The sequence below is a fragment of the Xiphophorus couchianus genome, chromosome 11, assembly GCF_001444195.1.
Source record: "Xiphophorus couchianus chromosome 11, X_couchianus-1.0, whole genome shotgun sequence".
In the NCBI taxonomy this organism is placed as follows: Eukaryota; Metazoa; Chordata; class Actinopteri; order Cyprinodontiformes; family Poeciliidae; genus Xiphophorus; species Xiphophorus couchianus.
This window is the reverse complement of record NC_040238.1, coordinates 30,361,059-30,381,413: the sequence shown is the minus strand read 5'-3', so window position 1 is coordinate 30,381,413 and position 20,355 is coordinate 30,361,059. Positions and strand designations below refer to the sequence as shown.

Here is a 20,355-nt window from a genome sequence, read left to right as displayed (position 1 = left end):
TCTTTACAACTTTTTAAACCTTCAGTGTACTGTGATACTGGGGTCACGCCCCTGTATGACCTTAGCTGTAATGTTGCTCTTTATTTTTCCTGTGAGCTGTTTTGCTGTCGCCTTGTTTTTTCTTTTTTACATCTTTTTGTTTCAACACTGGGGGGGTGACTCTGTTACCAATTGGTAAATTACTTCTGTTTAATCCTATTCAGGACTTTAAAACATTCACACTCCTGTTCATTTGCGCTCCATGCAGTTTTTCCTGAAAATGAATGAGCTCATTTTGATGCTGTTAGGTGTTCAACAGCTACTTAATCATAAAATCATGCCCTCCCAGATATTTCTTTTCCTCTTTTGGCAGCGGCGTTCATGTAAACCTGTAAATTCTGTCTCTCTTTCTGTTTCTGAGCCATGTGAGATCCAAGCACATGGCGACAGCAAACCCGGTGACGTCACCGTCGCTCACCCCTCTCTGATCCGCTGTGCTCTTTGAGACTACGGAGAAACAGGGAGGGACAGAGTCAATGACAGGTGTTAACGATGTAGCTGTGTTTCCATGGTGATAACAGGGGGATAGGTAGAGATTCACTATAGCGATGTCAGCTTTTTCCTCTTCATGTCTGCAGACTTGTATCAAAATTATTGGGTACCAAGAGGGCTTCTGGGTTTTTTTTCTTCAATTCGGAAATACCTGTTGGATTTGTAATTAAGCCTGCAAGAGCAGACATTTTTACTCCAGAGACGCAGGAATCTTTTAAAAGGAAAGAATGAAAGAGCTGAGGGGACACGGGGGGAAGGGCATTTTGAGGGAAAGATCCAAAGCGCCCAGCTGGCCAACGTCCAGCCACATCTTTCCTTGTATGCGGCCTTGTACTTTACTCTTCTTTCTTTTACAAACTGCTTCTCTAGCAGCCTGATCCCACGTAGGAGGTTGCCACGGAAACAGCTATGGGTGGCAGCAGTTTCCTTGGTGATTTACCACAGGACGAATGGTGACCGGGTTTGCATGGATGAACAAAAGTACTCCAGAACTTGTAGTAGTTGGTAGTGGACTCATTCAGAGTTATCCTGTGTCTTTGCTGCAGTTTTGGTTACTGTTGAACGTTTTCACATTTTGTTGTGTTATAAACCAGAAACCTGAGTATATTTTACTGGGATTTTATGCTTAGACTAATACAAAACATTTTCAGCAAAAAGTCATTATAACACATGAACAATTTTCTTTCTGCTAAAGAATAACATTCCCACAGCACAATGCTGCCATCACCATGGCAAAATGCAATTATTTCAGTAATCGGTTCATCAACAAATTATTCTGGCAATTAATCAGATAAAAAAATGTGGCACGTTTAGCAGCAGATTTTTTATTTAACAACTTAAGCTTATTTTATATTTTAGAAATACATTTGCAAATGAACAAATAATTCAATCAAATTCAATAAACATTTTATTGCTAATAGCATAGCAATTGTTTGGTGTATGCTTCATCATTTGTAGCACAACAAATATTTCTAGCATCAAGATGGGAAGAGCTCAGTGATTTCTGCTTGACATAACGTACAATTTAGTTTTTGTGATTCATTTATTTATTCCAAACGGGTTTAAAAAAACCCCGAGAACAACCAGTGGGACAAAAAAAAACATGCAAAAAAATTTGTTGTTTACATATTTATTTACTTTCTAAGCTGGTGGATTTTATTTAGTTGTATTGTTATAACCTGAAAAAATGTATAAATGTTTAAGCGATATGAATACATTTGCAAGGTGCTGATATTTAGTTTTTGTGTGGAAATCATGTGGAGAAAGTTGCTTTTTAATAAAAGCCACCAGTTTTATTTAAGCTTCATTAAGAGCAACCTGTTGCTGCAAAGTCCAGTTTTATTTTTGTGTTTGTTTTACTCACCGTCATTAAATCTGCCTGTGAGTTTTTGAGCTGAACCGTAAACGGCTGTGGGGTCGGAGTCGCTCCGGCCTGGATCTGGTAGCAGGAGAGTGAATGGAGCAGAGAGGAATGTGGCTCACGTGAGGCGCCGTTACGAGGCCCACAGACAGAAATACGGCTTTCCTTCCTGAACTGTTGGAGCATCACGTTGGGTTTCACCTACCCTGTTGTTTTCAATTTTCAAAAAAACGACTCAGATGTGCTGTAATGAAATTAAGTAGACATAAACAAAAATCCTTTCCTTAGCCTTCATCCCTCTCCATCTCTTTTGGTCCCCTCTTGTAATCTATGTTAATGTCCTTAGCCTGTCACGCTATGTGGTGTTTTACGTCAGTTGTCACGCAAAGAAACTGGGTCACACAGATGGAGTATTGGGGCTGGAAAAGCTTTTCTTCCCTTTTCCTTCTCAACCTGAAAATAAAAAATTAGAATCGCCATACTCCCTCCCGCCCCCCCTCAGCAAATCAAAATTGGGACAGAAGTCTTTTAAATGGCAGGCAAAATTATTTTATCCATGATAAGAAAGGGATTTGCATATTTCCCTCTGGAAGTAAAACATTTTCCTCTAGTTAAAGGAAACATGGAGAACTGACTCTTAGATAATTCCTCGAGTAGCATTTTATTTGAAGGCTTGTGCATAACACCTGTCATGAACAGAGGAGTCTTCATGAATGTTTATTACTGCTTCATGAGGTGACATTTAATAAATTATGACTTTTTTAAATCAAAGTCGCATTAAAATTGCATTAAAAGTGTCAACTTTGCTTTCTGTAAATAATGACCATTTTAAAGCAAAGTCAATAAAAAGTCCATTAAAAGTGTGATTATTTACCGTATGATACGTCATGACAATAGTAATAAACATTCATGAAGACTCTTTCATGTTCATGACAAGGTTTATGTCAGCCTTATGCTCACCTGGAGGTGTTCAAGTGTCTACGGGACAAAATGTTGTTCTGCAGCTCAGCACAGGTTGGTAGGAGACTCTCAACATCTTTACTGCCATGATTACACAGAATCAAAATTATTTACACCAGCGGACTCAAACTGCATTCCTCGAGGGCCAGAGTCCTGCAACTTTTAGATGTGTCCCTTGTCCTGCACGCTTGAATTAAATGGTGGAACTGGATCACTAACATGCAGACAGACTCTACAGAGTTCTGTTAATGAGTTAGATCTAAAAGTTACAGGAAGACCTGAGTTTGAGACCCAAGCATTAAAAATGTCTACATTTATAATGGTGATATTTTATCTACTTGTGTTTTATTGAGTTTTTTTTCTTTTTTTTTTTTAAACATATATTTATTACGTTTTTCAAAATACAACATGCATAAATCATACAGAAGGGTACGAAGCATATATATACTGTATGTAACAAATTACTATATAAGAAAAATATACTCTTACCAATACGGCAATGAAAATAAAAACGTACAGTAACTAAAAATAAAATAAAAACAAGTCAGGGCAATTATCTAAGTAACTGGTTACACTGCACTGATTACCATTACACTTTAGGATGTTTTATTGACTTTTAACCCTTCCAGACCGAACAAAGCGGCAATGATCCAGCCAGATTTGCAGTACTGTAATTCTGCCACCCTTTGCTCTATCTCAAGAGTTCCAATGCTTTCTAAAAGGAGAGATGTCACGCTTTCCAATATCGGGTTATTACGGTAATTTCACCCCTGCCATAGCAGGGACTGAAATTAATCTGAAGGGCATTCTTTTAATCTGATGAGACTCTTTTAATAGACAGTATAGTGTGAAAATAACTTGCTAGATATTGGAAGTTCCAGTTGTTATGGATAGATGGGCAAATATATTTATTCACAGGACATTTAAAGAATTTCATACAGTTAAAATAAGCATATATGTCCAGGTGTACATTTGAAACTTAGATCTTATAGGTTTAATCCATAAATTTAAGCAGAAATATGGGATAGAGACCTACTAAATTCAGCAGAAGGATGTACATTTGTCGCTCAGCTCTTGACACGGCTGTGATTTTAGCTGGGTAAGTACTCAGTTTGCCTTGCTGCTTGCAGGTGTAGTCTTAATTATGTTAAATGTAAAATTGTAAAATATACTCTTTCACACTTTATTTCATGTTCCTTCATCAAAGTGTCGCTTTGATTCTTTCACGCACGTTTGAGGAATCCTTGAATCGCCTATGGCAGCCATTCAGGTTGCCAAAGCTCCTTCAGACTAGCGGCAGCAGGAATTGGGAAACACCAGGTGGAACTGCGAGTGTGCTGAGTTTATTATATGATAAACTTTATTATTATTATATTACTGAGTTTATTATATGATCTGCTTCTTAATCCAAAGCTTTTAGAAATGGTTGTAAACCTGTCGTTCCTGGAGAAACGTCGGTATGATGCACCGAAAGTGGAGTGTCAGAAAGAGTAGGAGAGTAGGAGTTAAAGAGACAGAGGCCAGTTTCAAAGCATCAAATTACAATGCCAAATTTTGTTTATCTATAGCAACTGAAGGTAACATATTTACTTGACTGTGTTATAAAAAGGCACCGTGTGCCTGGAAAACTCATAACACCGGCCCTTTAATAAAACTGATGGGTGGAGCTCGTTTAGATTCCACAACTTTACCGTCTCTGGTTTTCCAAACACAAATATTTCCAAGCAGCTGAACTTTTCTATTTCGTCATTAAAGGAAACGTGTAGAAGCTTGCTTTCAGCCAGCTGAACAACTGTGTGCAGCAACAAGTGGGGGAAGAGGAGTGCTGGAGAAAACCCTCATCATTTGACATTTTCTCTTTAAAAAGACAGCAGTACAAAAAGAATGACACAATATGCCATGTGTGTCAGTGCACCATGACAAGCTGCTATTTACACGACTACGGTGGCTCAAAGGGGACATCAGAGACGTCTTTTACTCTGAAAATGCAGGTCCTCGTTCTCCCAGTGGAATGATACTGGTGTGTCTGCTAACTGGGTGCGGCTGCAGAGCTTGTTGCACATGCAGAGACAAGACTAGACGGTTCTATAAGACAAAATATACCTGTGCAAAATTTAAAAATTCTGTTGTCTTCATTTAATAAAGAAAAGTGTAAGTTACTTCTACTTTACATTAACTATGTTAGCAAGGAATATTTAGTTGTATTGGGATGTCAATAATCATACTGAAGTTGATAATGGACCCAATTAGTTGGTGATGATGTTTTTTCTTGTTATAATTCAGCTTCTTGTTTGATATTTAACTTCAGACTTTTTTCTGCACTGATGAGTTTTTTTTAATGAATATTAAACATTGAAATATAATCTAATGTGTATTTTTGTACAAACTATACCATAAAGTCAACCTAACTTGAACAATTTCAGTGTTTTTGCAGAATCTGTTTTCTGTTCCTAGTTTTTTATTTTTATTTTGGAATGAAATTCTTCATGTGTTTTATATTAAATTTGATTGGAAGCTGCTGAACTCTTAACTGGACTGCACTTAAAATCTGGTCTCCACTTTATACCTTGCACATGTACAGAGCTAAATAACTTATATTTTACTGTCATTCCTGCACTTTATATTCTATATTTATATTTATATTCATATTTTATACTGTATTTTATTTTATTCTGGAGTAACCTCACAACATTGAAAGCTCAAAACATTGTCCTGAGCCGTATGCAACGAAATTTCGTTCTGTATACACCCTGTGCATGCAAAATGACAATAAAGTCAGTCTAAGTCTAAGTCTAAGTTTGTTACACAACCTGTTGGTGTGTTTTTCTCCCCTTAAAGACTCTGAAGCGTAAGGAGAAGGAGTTTGAGCACGAGATGGAGCGTTTGGCCAGAGAGAAGATCTCCACGCAGCAGCGGCTGGCCGAGCTGAAGAACGAGCTCAGCCAGAACATGGACGCCATGGAGATCGACCGAGTCCTCCGACAGACCATCCAGCCGGAGGACGACCAGGCCTCCACGTCTACTGCCTCAGGTGCAAAATGGCTGACAGATGTTTTTTCTGTAGTGCACCAGTGCAATTTAACCTGGGTAGGAATCCGGCTGTTCTGGTAAAGCCTCAGAGGTTTGCTAAAGATAATTAATAAACAGTATGATGGAGACCAATACAAACATTTAAAACAGGGTTAGGTTATGAAACAATATTTCGAGCTCCGCAAACTTGCTAAGAAATTATCGTTCTACTAAATTGCACTGCAAAAATGTAAAATCTTACTAAGTATTTTTGGTCTAGTTTCTAGTGGAAATATTTTAGTACACTTAAAATAAGACAAAACTAACTCATAAGCAATTTTGTTTTGAGTAAATTATTTCTTATTATTGATAAAAAAGAACAAATTACATTGCTGGATTATTTCACTTATAACGCGAAAATGTCTTATTAGGAAAATAATCTGCCAGAGGAACTAGTACTTAAGCAATAAATTAATTAATTGGATAATAAATTAAAAGAACTCAATAATTTCCATTTGCCTGATTCATCATTTTTTTCTTTCTTTCTACCAAAAACTGGATGACTGAAGTCTTCAGTCTGGTGCTTTGGTCTCAACTAAAACTTTTTTTGAAAGAGTTTTATTTACAGAAACTTCATAATTAACTTTATTTGTTTATGTTGTTTTGTTTATTTATTTTTGGTTTTTAAAAAATCTTCCAGTTTAAGTGTTAAATGTTAATTAGAGCTTTAAGTTTATTTATCTTTATTAATGTGTTCTAGCATTAATATGCAGTTATTATTACTTTAATTTGGTCACAAAACAACATTATTGTTTATCGCAGTAACTTCTGGGACAATTTATCATCCAGTTTCATTTGTTATCGTTACAGGCCTAGAAATCGGTTCACCCCTATCACTTACTTTTTGCTATATTGACTCTGTGTTCTGTGTTTATACAGTTTTGAAAACCATGAATACATTTTAAATGTTTTCTGGATTATATGTTATAGAGGAAAAAAACATACACAGGTTTTTCCAGTTTTTGTCGCAGGAGAGCTAAACTATGAAAACAATATGTGACATATAGTCCAGAAACACGGCCCCTCTGCTTTATGAAATCGCTTTGAAATGCACTGTATGTTTGAGGAGGTGTGAATATTTCTGTAAATGCAGTTTCCTGGCATGATGTCACAGTTTTCTGTCTGATCTGCAGAGGGAGAGGACATCTTCGACCAGGATGTGGACGAAGACGCTGCCGCCCGTCCCGCTCCCGCATCCCTCCAGAAACCGGCTCTGTCCATCCTCCAAGCCCAGCCGCTCCTGGCTCCACATCTGTCCATCCAGCACGCCGCTCTTCCTCTTTCTGGAGTCCTCGCTGCCCCTCCTCCCGCCGGTCCTCCTCCTCCTCAGGCCATCGCCCCCGCTCCGCCTCCCGGCCCTCCTCCTCCTCTTCCTCTTCATACTCCAGCTGTGCAGATCCAGCCGACCGTGATTGCTCACGCCACCGTCTCACACCCGTCGGTGATCCACTCGGTCAGTCACACCATCCCAGCCAACCACAAACACTTAGCACACATAGCCCCCTCTCCGGGTCCCGTCTCCTCCACCCTGCAGCCAATGGCGGCGGCACCCGTCACGGCGACGCACCAGCACATAGCCCAGCCCATCGGACACATCACCGTCCACCCGGTGGCGCACCTGGGGGCGCCCCTGGCGTCCCACCTCCCGACTTTGTACCCCCAGGGTGTGCCAGTCACCCAGCCCACCGTGGTGGGCCACATCACCCACACCTTCGCCCACCACGCCCTGCCGCACATCCAGGCCGGCGCTCAGGCTAACACTAACGGAGCGCAGGTGAGCAGCGCCGCCGTGGTGAGCCAAGGCAGCCCGTCGCTGGGGAAACCCACGGCGGTGCTCGCCCCGCACCCCCAGCTGGTTGGCCAGGCCGCTGTCCTCAACCCTGTCACCATGGTTACGGTCCCAACCTTCCCCGTCAGCACACTCAAACTGGCCTAAAACAGAAATCCACCACGGCCTGACAGAGAGGCGAGTCGGACTCAGACGGCCTGGATCTGCGTTCGGTCGGATCCGTTGGTTTTGGATGTGAGAATCTTTGTGATATTTTGGTTACAGCTCTGCTAATGAGAACATTGCTGCAGACTCGGCGGGTTCGGGCCATTGTTGGTGAAAACGAGACTGTGACATTTGGCTTCGCCGCAAAGTCAGGAACTTAGTTTCACCTTTCCTCTTCCTGCCTCTCTCTCTTTTATTCCTTTCCTCTGCAACCAGAAGCACTAAAACGATAAGCTCGGTTCACACTCAGGCTCCAGAGATTCACTTCCATCGGCCTCGCTCTCATTCGGTGAAAGGTGTCGTCAGCTCTTAATGTAATGATACGAGTGTGTTTCTCACTCAGATGTGATGAAGAGGAGAAGCATCACTGATGCATTTAAGACGAAGCTCGCTGATCTAAATAAATTATTCACAACAGCTTCGGTCATGTTCAAAGGAGAATATTCCAGATTTTTTCCCTCCTGTGCTCCAGCTTCACCCAAATTTAAACTTCACAACCAAACAAATAATAGAGAAAATATGTTTAACTGCTAATTTATGTTCTGCTGCTTGAATCTGATTATATGAACACATGTTGGGTGACAATACTGACCAGAATCCTACAGGAAAAGTTCACATTTCACGCAACAATTTCCTTCTGCTCTCATTGTTCCCCCTCTATGCGTTTTATTTTCTGACTGTTACCACAGCGCCCCCTGCTGCCGAATAGCACAGCTTACACTGATGTCACTCACACCCAACACGAGCTTTTTTGAGAGCCAAAAGTGCCATAATGTAATATTTAATGATAAATCAAAAGTGTCATAATTCAGACAAGCAAATGAAGGAATAAAAAATGTTGGAATTATTTGAATGTGGCAGTAATTAAATGCATAGTTGGAAAAATAATCAGTTGTTAAAGCCATACAGAATCATTCCAGTTTAAATTTATTTTATGTCTTTTGTGCTTCAGTGCAGCACACAGTTAAGCTCTCTGAGAAATTTTATCTTAAGTTTTAATCAATCCAGAAGCATGTTTATGAATTAAAATGAAACGTAGATCGAAAACAAAAATTAAATAATCTAAAAATGATAAATCACTTGTTTTATTTGAAATTTTTTTTAATATTTCATCTCAAAAATTATTTAACCTTTCTTGAGAGTCGGTAGAAAACTCTTTGATCCCATTACAGAAATCAAAACTACTTTTTTCATGTTTTGATTGGTATTATAATGATTTATCTTTCGTTAAGAAAATTCCGAGTTCTTCCAGTTAAAGGAGACATGTTGGTAAAGTTAAAAGATTATTTTAAATCCTAATCAGATTGGGATATTGACTGTAATTGTGATTGGTTTAATACTGTGAAGGATTTTCTACTTTTTTTTTTTATTGAATTGTGGCACTTTTGGACCTCCGTAGGGTTCAAAACGCTTCTTTCAGCTCTGGAAATTGGTCTCTGCTCATGTGTCAGCAGATACTGTAAGCTTTAGTTAATATCGTTTTCCACTCAAACAGCTGGTGTCTAAAATCTAAATTAAAATCTGTCGCTCTTGTTAAAAAAAATTATAAAAAAGATTAGAAACTAATTGTTCTTAGTCAGAATTGGGAATATGTTCTGACGCCCACTAATGAGTAAATCAGTGTGTGTGAATGTTTATGTTAGACTAAACGCATCATTCTGTCATTATCGTACGTTAACGCACTGCAAAAACACAAAATCTCACCAAGTGGTTTGGTTTAGTTTCTACTGCAAATATCTTAGTACACCTGAAATAAGAAAAAAAAAACTTTCAAGGAACTTTTCAGCAAGATATAGAAGCTTGTTTAAGTCGGTAATTCTTTAATGTCGATGAAAAAGAACCAGATTTTTTCACTTATAATATGGGGAAAATGTCTACCAATGGAACTGCTACTGTTTCACCAATATTAAGAAGTTATTGACTTAAAACAGAGATGTCAAACTTTCTTTTATTTGGGCCATGGCAAGATTATGAACGTCCTCAAAGGGCCGGTTGTGGTAAAATGTATCGATGAAACTCATTAATAACCCTCTAAAATATGAATAAATAGCCGCTTGAAGCGTTTGGTAAATAATACCACACATCATTACACTTTGATAGAATTGGGCAGAATACATATGAAACTACAGAAAAAGATTATAAGGAGTGGAAAAATAAAAGAATTCTGACTTTAGTCTCGTGATGTCAAAAATCAGAATTCTGAGAATTTTGATTCTTTCCCAGAAATCAGAATTTTTTTTCTTAGAATTTTGACTTTTCTTTTTTTCTCAGATTTCTCTTTGTTCTCAGAAGTTTGACTTTTCCCCCCCAGAATTCTGACTTTTGATCTTAGAAGATTAAAGTCAGAATAATTCAGGTAAATTCTGGGAAAAAGTCAAAATTCAGAGAAAAAACATTCTGATTTTTTTTTTTCCTGTGGTGCTAATCTTCTTCCATTGAAAACTGCTTTCATTTAATTGATCAAATATTATTTAAACATACAACTGTTATTTACAAGGTTCTATTTATATGACGCTCTGGGCCACATAAAACTTCATGGTGGGCCAGATTTGGCACTTGTGGCTTAAAACAAGCTCCTGTATCTTGCTGAAACATTACTTCTAAGTCTGTTTTATCCTACTTTAGTTATAATAAGATATTTGCACTTAAATACAAAAGTATTTGGTAAGATTTGGTGTTTCTGCAGTGCATGGTGGATCTCCTCCTTTACTCCTTTGCAGTTTCCCTGCTTTACGTCTGTAAATGTGATTATATGTTTTATATATTCTCTGCTCTACTTAACCCTGTTGTACCTGTAGCATGGCTGTTTGTTGGTTGTGCAGTTTGCCCCGTGCATGATGGTCTGTGTGTGTGTGTGTGTGTAGCTGTTAGCAGGTTATTTTTTTACACAGATTTATGAGACGAGCCTGTTTGAATGCTATTGTGCGTGCCTATACTCAGATTCCCTGAACACTGTGACAACTCTGGCTAAACACGTACTTGGAGTGAATGGAGGAGAAAACGACTTCTGGGTTGTTGTTGTTTTAATACTTTTCATTTTGAGTTGGACTGCGATGCTGAGCGGAAAAAGAAAAAAAAAAAGCCTGTTGATCTTTTCTGGGTAAAATAATATTGTCTATAACTGAAATTGAGTTTTGTAATATTTGTACGTATGGAAGTTTTGTAACTTGTGATCGTACGCATGTTTCAGCATATGAGTGTATGCATCTTAAATGCTTGTTTTCTTTTGGTTTTGTTTTGCATGTAGGTTGCAGTTTAGTTCCTTTGTTTTAAAAATGATCTTTTAATGTTTCTTTTCGGGACCATGTACAATACTGTATAACGTGGGCAGAATCCTGGACCTCATGCTACATTGATATTATATATAAAATATAAAAAACATGTTTTCCCTATGGAGAAAGTTTAAGTTATATATTGCCTGTACACTTTGGGCTGCCTTTTAGATCTAACTGTCCACTGTTGAAAATAACCATAATGAAAATGAATAAAACATATTAATGAAGAATTATGCTGATGGAAAAATAAAGGTTCTTAATAAATCTTATTACATTTACAACACATTGGTCTGTTTGTTTTTGTGGTTTAAAATTTTATTGTTTTTCTGACCTTACAAAACAAACATTAACATAAAAAACTGACATAAAACAATGTAATAAAAATTTTAAAAATCCAACATCACGCTGACCACAAATGGTGGGTAATGCTAAGGAAGAAGAAGTTCAGGAATATAATGACAGTACAAAAATAAAGCAGGAGAAGAAGAAACCAACGTGACAAGGCTGTACTACAAAACAAATTAACAGTGTTTAACTCTTTATCACAAATGCTTGTTTTCGCTTGTTTGCAAGATAACTCTTTTTGTAACTGAAGCCATATTTTCCTGCAACTATCTTTATATTTTTAAATTAATCCACATCATCTGTGTATTTTGCATGGAATCCTAAAGAGTAAAACCAGGAGAAACCATCATCACTGTTGTTCTACCTGTTCTCTCTCAGAGGAGTTTTAGGTTTTGTTGAAGAGAAAACGCCGCTATGTTGAACTTGATTCGTAGTACAGCTCTCTGCAAACTGGTTTACCTCTGGGTCATTGCATCATGCTGCATCAGTTTTGCACCAAATAATGAGTCAGAGCATTAATTTTCCCCAGAGGAAATAAAAACGGAGCCAGGGGAGGCGGTTCCTCACTGTAATCCTGATAAGTATAAAAAAGGACATAAGAAGTAAAATAGATGCTAACAATGACGAGAGAAAATCAATTTGTCCTCTTGAATTTTCTATAAATTGTTTTTTATTGGTAATTTCAACATTTTTACGGTCAAAATCGCTGGATTTACGCATTTCTTTTTGAAATACATGAAAGACCAGGTAATGCAGTGCAGTACTGTACCTCACCTCTGGGGGCGCTGTACCACACAAGTGTCTGTCTATGTCGCCAGTGTACTTGTTTAAATAAATATTTTTCTACGAATATTGACGTTCTGCGGTCTGTTTGATATGTTTAATTAACGTGGGTGTTATATTTAGTCTTACTGTTTGGCCATAAATGCGCAGTGAAAATGCGCATGGTGAAGCAGAAAGTACCGTGCCTTACTGATAGGGGGCAGTGCTGAGCCACACAGACACAACGGGCAACATGGCTCTTCTTCTACGAAATTGAAAAGACTGAAAACAGACGGAACAGAACCGTTCCAGGCTGGCAGGTTTTGAAAATGAAAGAAAAGTTGGAAACGAGGACTTTTTTTGTTTAACGACATAATGAGAAAGATGTTTGTGGAGAAGGACAGGTAATATAAAATAAAGGTAAGATCGTACACGATTTTTACGATATCTTAATCAGAAAATAGGGAGGTCAGCCAAAGAATTTTTTTAATGTCGCCTTATTAAATATTCTTTGCCTCTATATTGTTAGAAGCTTTAATAAGCTTTGGTTAAAATGAAAATATAGCTGCTATATTGGATTTTGGACTCACCGCACGACACTGTTTGAACAGCATGCAACCAGCTCTCTTGATATGAACATAAACCAATGCTTGAGTTGTCACACAGTTGTTGTTCCTTCCCTGCGAAGATGCACTGAAACATTTTGGTCCATATTTTTGAAAGCTCTCACTTGAACTTGTCGAAATGGCCGGTTTGCAGAAGATTGAGTCTGTTTGCTCAGCAGGTGCCTCTCTGGCTCTGCTGCATCTGCTCCTGAATCCTCTCCAGCACCTCCTGCATCTTTCTCAGCTGAAAGAAGAGCAGAAGGAAATCAGTGGCAGATTGATTACTTCACCTAAGTACAACAAATATGGGCTCCTATGTGACGTCACGTGCGTAAGATCCCTGCTGGAGGGCAAAAAGCTGCTAGCCAAGCATGATTAGCATTGGTTTTAGCAGTTAAATTGTCAATATAACACGCTAAATCTTAAAGGCACACCCGATATAAAAAAAAGAAAAAGGGACGCAGTCCTTTGCTACATTATTACAACCAGATAACAAGGTCAGGAACAAGTTTTATTTAAGAAAAAGATAACTTAAGTGGTTAAGTTTTGCTAGCTTGACTTTGACAACTGTAACAAGTAGATGTGATGTGGAATACGGTGTGTTTCGGTTCAGTTAGAAAATATAAAAGGCGAAATAAACACCGACTCTGACAGATCATCAGTGGAACAGGTATTTAAATGATCAACCGCCTGTGAGATTAGCTATTAGCATCAGCTAATCTACCACGGCTGTGTTAGCAAAGCTAATAACAGCGGTAGCTATCTACAACAGCGATCACTTATTAATAATCGCAAAATAAACATCAAGCCTAAAAACATTAAACTGTTACGCACTGAATGTGCTGTTCTTTTTGTAGGAAAGGCTTTACTGCTTTTTTTTGGTGGCGTTGTTGTCAGTTGCTATGACAACGTGTTTGCGTAGCGTAGCCGACACAGAGAGCGAGAAAAAAAAACGTGTTTTTGAGTTGTTCTTCAACGGTTTTTATGCGTTATTTTCTCCTTTCCTGTGGCGCACTGCACCAAATTAATAATACCTACATCTACAGGTGTCATTTAGTTAACGGAATTATTATACCGCCCGAGAGCGGCTATAGATGGCATGTAAAAGAATAGCCTTTTTTCCCTCCAGTGATGTGCGCATGCGCGAAATTTCCGGACATAAACAATAGCATGCAGGGAATCCATATAATTGAGACAGGAGGAAACACACTTCTTCATCTTTCTCGAAAATCTGTCTCTCCATCTCGGTGTCAACTGCTGCGAGTGGAAGAGGAAAGTCCACCTCGCTTCCTTCGCGATGCTTCTCCCGTAAACTGAAACAGACACGCAACAAGAACAAAAATGTTTTTCCACGACAGCCCCATTCATCAATAACTCCTTATTAGTTTGCTGCATGCATTTCTCCACGCTGACAGGAGTCCTGGCTGCGCCTACCTGCGTTTCCTCTCCTGCACCATCATGCGGGTCATGCTCTGGATGCACTGTGCCCGGTAGTTTTCGTAATGGATTTCTCGCGTCACGTCCTTCAGGTCCTGCATGTGCGTCCTCACCAGCATGTTCCTCAGCATCAGGAAGTCTGAGTGGACCGGGTTCTCAACTACAACGATTAGTGTCACAAAACAGAATGCATAAATATCTATTTTATTAAGAAAATAAGCTTTTAAAACAATTTAAGAATGCACAGTGATTTGAAGGTGGTTTTTTACACATCTTTTTTATAACAAAACTGAAACATCTTACCAAGTATTTTTGTCTAGTTTCTAGTGCAAAACTTAGATTTGACCTTTCAGCAAGAAGTAGGAGCTTGTTTTAAGTAAATAACTCCTTAATGTTGATGAAAATGTACTAGCTCCATTATTTCACGAATAACATGGAAGTGAGTTTTTCTTATTTCAAGTTTACTAAGATATTTGCTCTAAAAAAAACTAGACAAAAAACACTTGACAACATTTTGTGTTTACATGTAGTAATATGTAGGATGGGTGTTTGTATAGTTTGTTCACCAAGATGCTTTGGGGAAATTGTGCTGGGAAGAAAAGCTGATCTGCAATCAATAAAAATCAGGTTTGCTACATGGTTCTCAGTTTTCTTCGGTGTGGATGAACAAATTAAATAGAATCCCTTCAAAAAAACTCAACACATTGAGGTTCCCTGGGTGTAAAGTGACAAAATGCCAAACAGTGTATTTGTTTCGTACCTTCTACCACACCCCAGGGATAGGAACGACCTCTGAACCTTCTGCCTTTGCTGTCCACCTGGATGTTGCTCCCGATTACAGCAAACGGTATGCTGTCCTGCAAGCAGAGGTCAAAATGTCAAACTGTTGGAGCCTGTGAGGATGAGATGCCACTTTTATCTCATTTCCAGGTCAAACCTTGAGGATCTGTTCCTGTCTCTGGAAGTCTTCGTCCTCATCTGAGTCGCACTCTGGAAACTGGTAGATGTTAATCCCAAACTGCTTGATCTCGTCCCTCATCTGAAACAGAAGAAAACTATCATGATGGAAGAGGAATAAATAATGATCAGAGGTGGGTAAAGTACCCATAAATTGTACTAAAGTAAGAGTAGTACTACTGATAACTAGAGTAACTGATCAAATTATCAATCATTTAATATTTAAAAATGACATCATCAGACGGACCAAAATATTAAGTGGAAATTTTGGTATTTTAAGGACGAAAATGGCAATAATTCATATAAGTAAAAACCAATAACAAAATCAGACAAAAGAAAATTTTTCCAAATCAGTTACTTTCAATATAAAACTTATAAACTTTAAAAAAATCTGCAGGTGTGCGTCTGAGTCTGGTGAGTTTTTGGTTAAAACATGTTTGTTCTTCATTCCGTGGGTCCAGAATACAGAAATTTTACTAAAGTAAAAGTAGCAATACATCATAATAAAATACTTAAGTAAAAGAAAAAAGTAGCAAAAATACTCCTAAAAGTACATTTAAAAAAGAAACAGTTACTCAAGTAAATGTAATTGAGTAAATTTAACTAGTTACTGACCATGATGAAGAAATAAACTGTTCAATCAGTTTTTAATGTTACAAGGTTAATAGTTACATCCTGGATTATTTTTAGGTTTGAGTAAAGAAAACTACTGAATTTATAAATTATTGTACCTTTAATTTCTTGCTGTGGACTTCTGCTTGTGTCAGGCTATCGGCTTTGGCCAATAAAGGAATAATGTTGACTTTTACATGCAAAGCCTTCATGCACTCCACGTCGATTGGCCTTAAACTGAAAGCAGAGGCAAAACAAAACATGATTAAACTCTGAACATGCTGCATGGATGCAGCTGAGGCTGTAAAACATCTTTAGATGCAGAAGTAGGAATGTACCCGTGGCCAAAAGGAGAGATGAAGTAGAGCAGGCAGTGGACTCTGTTGTCCTGAATGTTCTTCCTGTTCAGCCCGCTCTCATCTCTGAAATACTGCTCGAACTGCTGGTCAATGTAGTCTTCTACGTGCTTCCAGCTGATGCAAACACATAAAATATCTGTGATTAGAGCAGCAAACCTACAGGAGATGTTTTTAATGCAAGCAGTTTCACGATTATTTATTTTATACGCGCTCCGTGATACAGAGTGACGTTTAACAAACCTGTCAAAATTTAGCATAAGGAACAAAATAGTTTTTAAAGTATTTGTATAATTATAATATAATGCAGAGAAAGGAAAATAAATACATAACTGGAAAATAAATGAGGAAAAAAGTAAGAAAAATATCAAATAAATCATATGGTTATTTTAGCTGATTGTTTTTCATTATTCACTGCAAAAATACAAAATCTTAGCAAGTATTTTTGGTCTAGTTTATAGTGGAAGTATCTTAGTACACTTAATATAAGGCAAAACCAACTCTTAATTAACTTGTCAGCAAGATATAAGAGCTTGTTTAGAGTCAATAATTTCTTAATATTAATAAAAAAGTTCTAGTTCCCTTGGCAGATTATTTCACTTATAAGATATTTTCCCCATGTTATCAGTGAAATAATCTATCAGTGGATCTGTTACCTTTTCATCAATATTAAGTAATTATTTACTTAAAACAAGCTCATACATTTTACTGAAATGTTACCTATGAGTTAGTTTTGTCTTACTACAAATGAAGATATTTGTTCAAAATTACTTGCTAATATTCTGTGTTTTTGCATTCTGGTAAATATATGTTTTAATGAGATTACATTTGTATATATGTGTGATTAATGTAGATTTTTGCAGGTGAGGTCTTGGATATTTAGGTGCTTATTAATGTTTTTGTTCGGGCTGCAGCAGTGTGATGTTGTTTTAACATGTCCGCTCACCTTGCTGTGTTGTTGACAGCATCTCCGAAGCCTGGCGTGTCTATGATGGAGAGCCTCAGTTTGATTCCTTTCTCCTCGATGCCGATGGTGTGCTTGATGATGTCGACCGTTTGACTGATCCGCTCTGCAGATTAGCCAAAGGTAACGATGCATGCAGAGTTAAAAACTCTCTAAGAAGAACTGAATGGTTGGACAAATGATGACGGTGAACTCACCCTCAGCGTTGGGAACTTTTCTGTCTCTGTAGAGGTCAGTGAGGAACAAACTGTTTATTAGTGTGGATTTGCCGAGTCCAGTCTCTCCTACAATAACAGGAACACACATTCCTCTAAGTCACTTTAAAAATACTCAAATCAGACCACATCACATCTTCCTTATTATTATTTTTTATTAAGTAAAAAATAACAGCAATTTAATCTGTTTTGGGACAGATTATATGGGGTTTTCGTCCACAAGATTGGAATCATTAGCATAATTATTTATTTATTTTCAAGCTTTTACTCCCAAATTGATATTTACAAACTGAATATTTGGCTTTCAAATTAAAAATTTAGTTTGGAAGCTAAATATGTTGTCATCTCCGTATGTGCTTTCCGGTTTCACCATTTTTCTCTCCAAATGTATTGATAGTTATGACCAAAAACTTCACTATTAGTTTTGTCAGACAACGAAAAATTAAGGTGTTTTTCCATGAGTGCATTTAAAAACTGTAGCGAATGTTATGGCAGAAAATGAGAGTTATTAAAAAATAAAAGCCAAAATAATCCAGAAGAAAATCCAAAACAAAAGATGTGGAACCAAAGTCATAGGTCAACACAAAGCTGGACAAACTAAATGTTTTCTGAACAAACGTCTCCAAGTCAGATAAGACAAACATTGATATTCTGACCAAGAATACTGGGGCAGCTGTTGAGCACGGTGGTGGTAGAATCATGCTGTGGACTGTTTTTCTAACAGAGCCACTTATACATTTTATAAAGCTGATAAATAAAGGATTAAGATGAAGAGCTGCCTGCAATTTTTTCAACTTTAACTTGAAGCAACAGCTGTGTGTCAAAACACTGACACAACAATCCCAAAACCACATCAACACTGAAGTAAAATCACGGCACCAGAGGAAAAAAGTGGATCAGATAAATCGATAAAAGTAAAAAATGATGGAAGCTTCTGACTGGAACTGCCTTGTGTTATTCTAGCTGAATAATTAGGTTATTTTTTAAAATATTCACCTGCCACCATCAGCGTAAAGGTGAATCCTTTCTTCACCGTCTTTCTGTGAACCTGGCTGGGCAACGTAGCAAAACCCACGTACTCCTTGTCCTGATCCTGCAGAACGAAGATATGAACGTCATATTAATGCTCAGCATATCCACATTTCAGCATCATGAAGCAACCAGTTACTGCTGTGGCCTTCAACAAGCCCAACTCCATGAATCTGTGACGATTAATCACACATAGTAAATGATGCTTTAAGACAACAACAGGAGTGAGGCGTCCATTTGTGAAGTTATACAATAAAAAATGAGTTAATTTTTTGAAGTCACATTTTCACCATGTTAATCATATATTTATAAATATCAGCATTCTTAACTAAATATTTAATTAGCAAGTTTAATATTTTTGCAAACTAAATATTTAGCTTATAAATTCAAAAATTAGTTAGCAAGTTAAATATTTACGTCTGAGCTAAATATTTGGAGAATAAGTATGTAAATATTTAGCTGGATGTTTCACATTAGTGATTTATTTTAACTATTTAGTATTTACAAACTAAATATGTAACGTGTTAATTGAAAATTTTGTTTAGTTAACATGGTTAAAATGCGACTGAAAATGAACACCCACATTTTTTTCTTTTTCACAGGCTAAATAAACCAAATTATTGCTGTTAATCTTTTACAGTAAACTGGCAAATATTAAACATTTATGTAAAATATTTAAATATTAAACTTAATATTTAATGTTTAGTTAGGTAACTAAATATTTAGATCCCAACTAAATGTTTACGTATGAGCTAAATAGTTAATTTTCAAACTAAATATTTATTTTCCAAAGTGAGTATTTAGCTTAGATCTAAATATTCAGTTCGCAAACTAAGCATTTAATTTCAAAGCTAAATATTTAATTTGCAAACAAAGTATTTAGCTTATTAGTTAAATATTTAGTTTGGAACTCTGACATTTATAAATGTATGAATAACATGGTGAAAATATGATCTTGAAAAATGAACACCCACATTTTTTTTCTCTGACAAGCTAAATAAAACAAATGATTGCTGTTAATTTTTTACTGTGTAACTTTACAAACGACCAGAGTGAATAAAGGAAGGAAACTCTTCAGTTTACACAAATGTGTGGTGAGAAAGTGTGAAGAGCTGCACAATAGTGGTAAAGGCTTGAGAGAGCAAGTTAGAGCTCAAAGTCGTCAAACCAAACCTACCTCTGGAGAGTCGTACGGGTCAAAATGTCCCCAGGGACTGCGCGGCCGCGAGGCCGGGCTCAGAGGAGAGTCCAGAGAAACCTGAGAGACAAGCTGCCTCTTCAACGGGAGAATCTGTGACGAGTCCCGTCCTGCGTGACTGGGCCGGGGCGGGACGGTCGGAGAACCGGCAGGGCGAACTGGACGGGATGGAGGGGGCGTTCCTGGATACCCGGGCAGCTTCCCGTTGGCTGCAGTCGGAAGTTCTTCTACATCCAAGCGGTCTTGGTTCTGTGACTTCTCAGCTGAATGAGACACAGGCGGTAGATCCCTCATGGCGTAGGGGAACTGTATGTCTGCCTGGTCTTCGATGGAAAGACTGGACAACTGGGACAAAATGTCACAAAGTTTGTTTCTTTTCTTTTACAGTCTACTGCTAAGACTTCATCATAATAATAGGGAAACAAGTACATCCACTACTGTCAGTGAAAAACCTCCCAGTGAACAAATAGCTAAATGTGAAAATGTTACACTGCAACACAAATAACTCATTTAGAAGTATCACGGCGATTACTCCTAGCAACGGTCATCTATCATTGGTGGAGCGATACTGACCCCAACTGGGAACTATTTCAAACTGTGACTGGCGCTGAAAATTAAATGTGAAAACATCCATTACACTGCAAAAACAAAATCTGCAAAAACAAAATCTTACAAAGTAATTTTGGT

General features: G+C 37.6%; 2 protein-coding genes across 2 annotated transcripts in view; one reads left to right on the top strand and one right to left on the bottom strand.

Annotated features, from left to right (window-relative positions):
• The window catches only part of mntb (MAX network transcriptional repressor b), a 20,169-nt gene extending 8,700 nt beyond the window's left edge, over nt 1-11,469 (top strand). Inside the window, exons 5-6 of the mRNA XM_028030937.1 lie at nt 5,690-5,882; nt 7,054-11,469. Coding sequence (XP_027886738.1) covers nt 5,690-5,882; nt 7,054-7,856 — 996 coding nt within the window. The 3' untranslated portion in view covers nt 7,857-11,469. The remainder of the gene's footprint in view (nt 1-5,689; nt 5,883-7,053) is intronic.
• On the bottom strand, nt 9,283-20,355 carry LOC114152851 (septin-5-like). The gene is made up of 11 exons (XM_028030938.1): nt 19,648-20,355; nt 18,438-18,534; nt 17,424-17,510; nt 17,209-17,332; nt 16,245-16,379; nt 16,026-16,143; nt 15,275-15,376; nt 15,098-15,194; nt 14,335-14,497; nt 14,111-14,213; nt 9,283-13,144 (listed from the first exon to the last, which is right to left on the bottom strand). The coding sequence occupies exons 1-11, from the start codon at nt 19,960-19,962 to the stop codon at nt 13,073-13,075; spliced, it is 1,413 nt and encodes a 470-aa protein (XP_027886739.1). The 5' UTR covers nt 19,963-20,355; the 3' UTR covers nt 9,283-13,072.

What these genes read in the sequence shown, in the direction of transcription:
- LOC114152851 (XM_028030938.1), bottom strand. Translation starts at nt 19,962, where the DNA reads ATGAGGGATCTACCGCCTGTGTCTCATTCAGCTGAGAAGTCACAGAAC. An exon ending in ATCTCTCCTTTTGGCCACGG is followed by an intron (nt 16,144 to 16,244) that starts GTACATTCCTAC and finishes CTCTGCTTTCAG; the next exon opens with TTTAAGGCCAATCGACGTGG. An exon ending in TCCACAGCAAGAAATTAAAG is followed by an intron (nt 15,377 to 16,025) that starts GTACAATAATTT and finishes CTTCTGTTTCAG; the next exon opens with ATGAGGGACGAGATCAAGCA.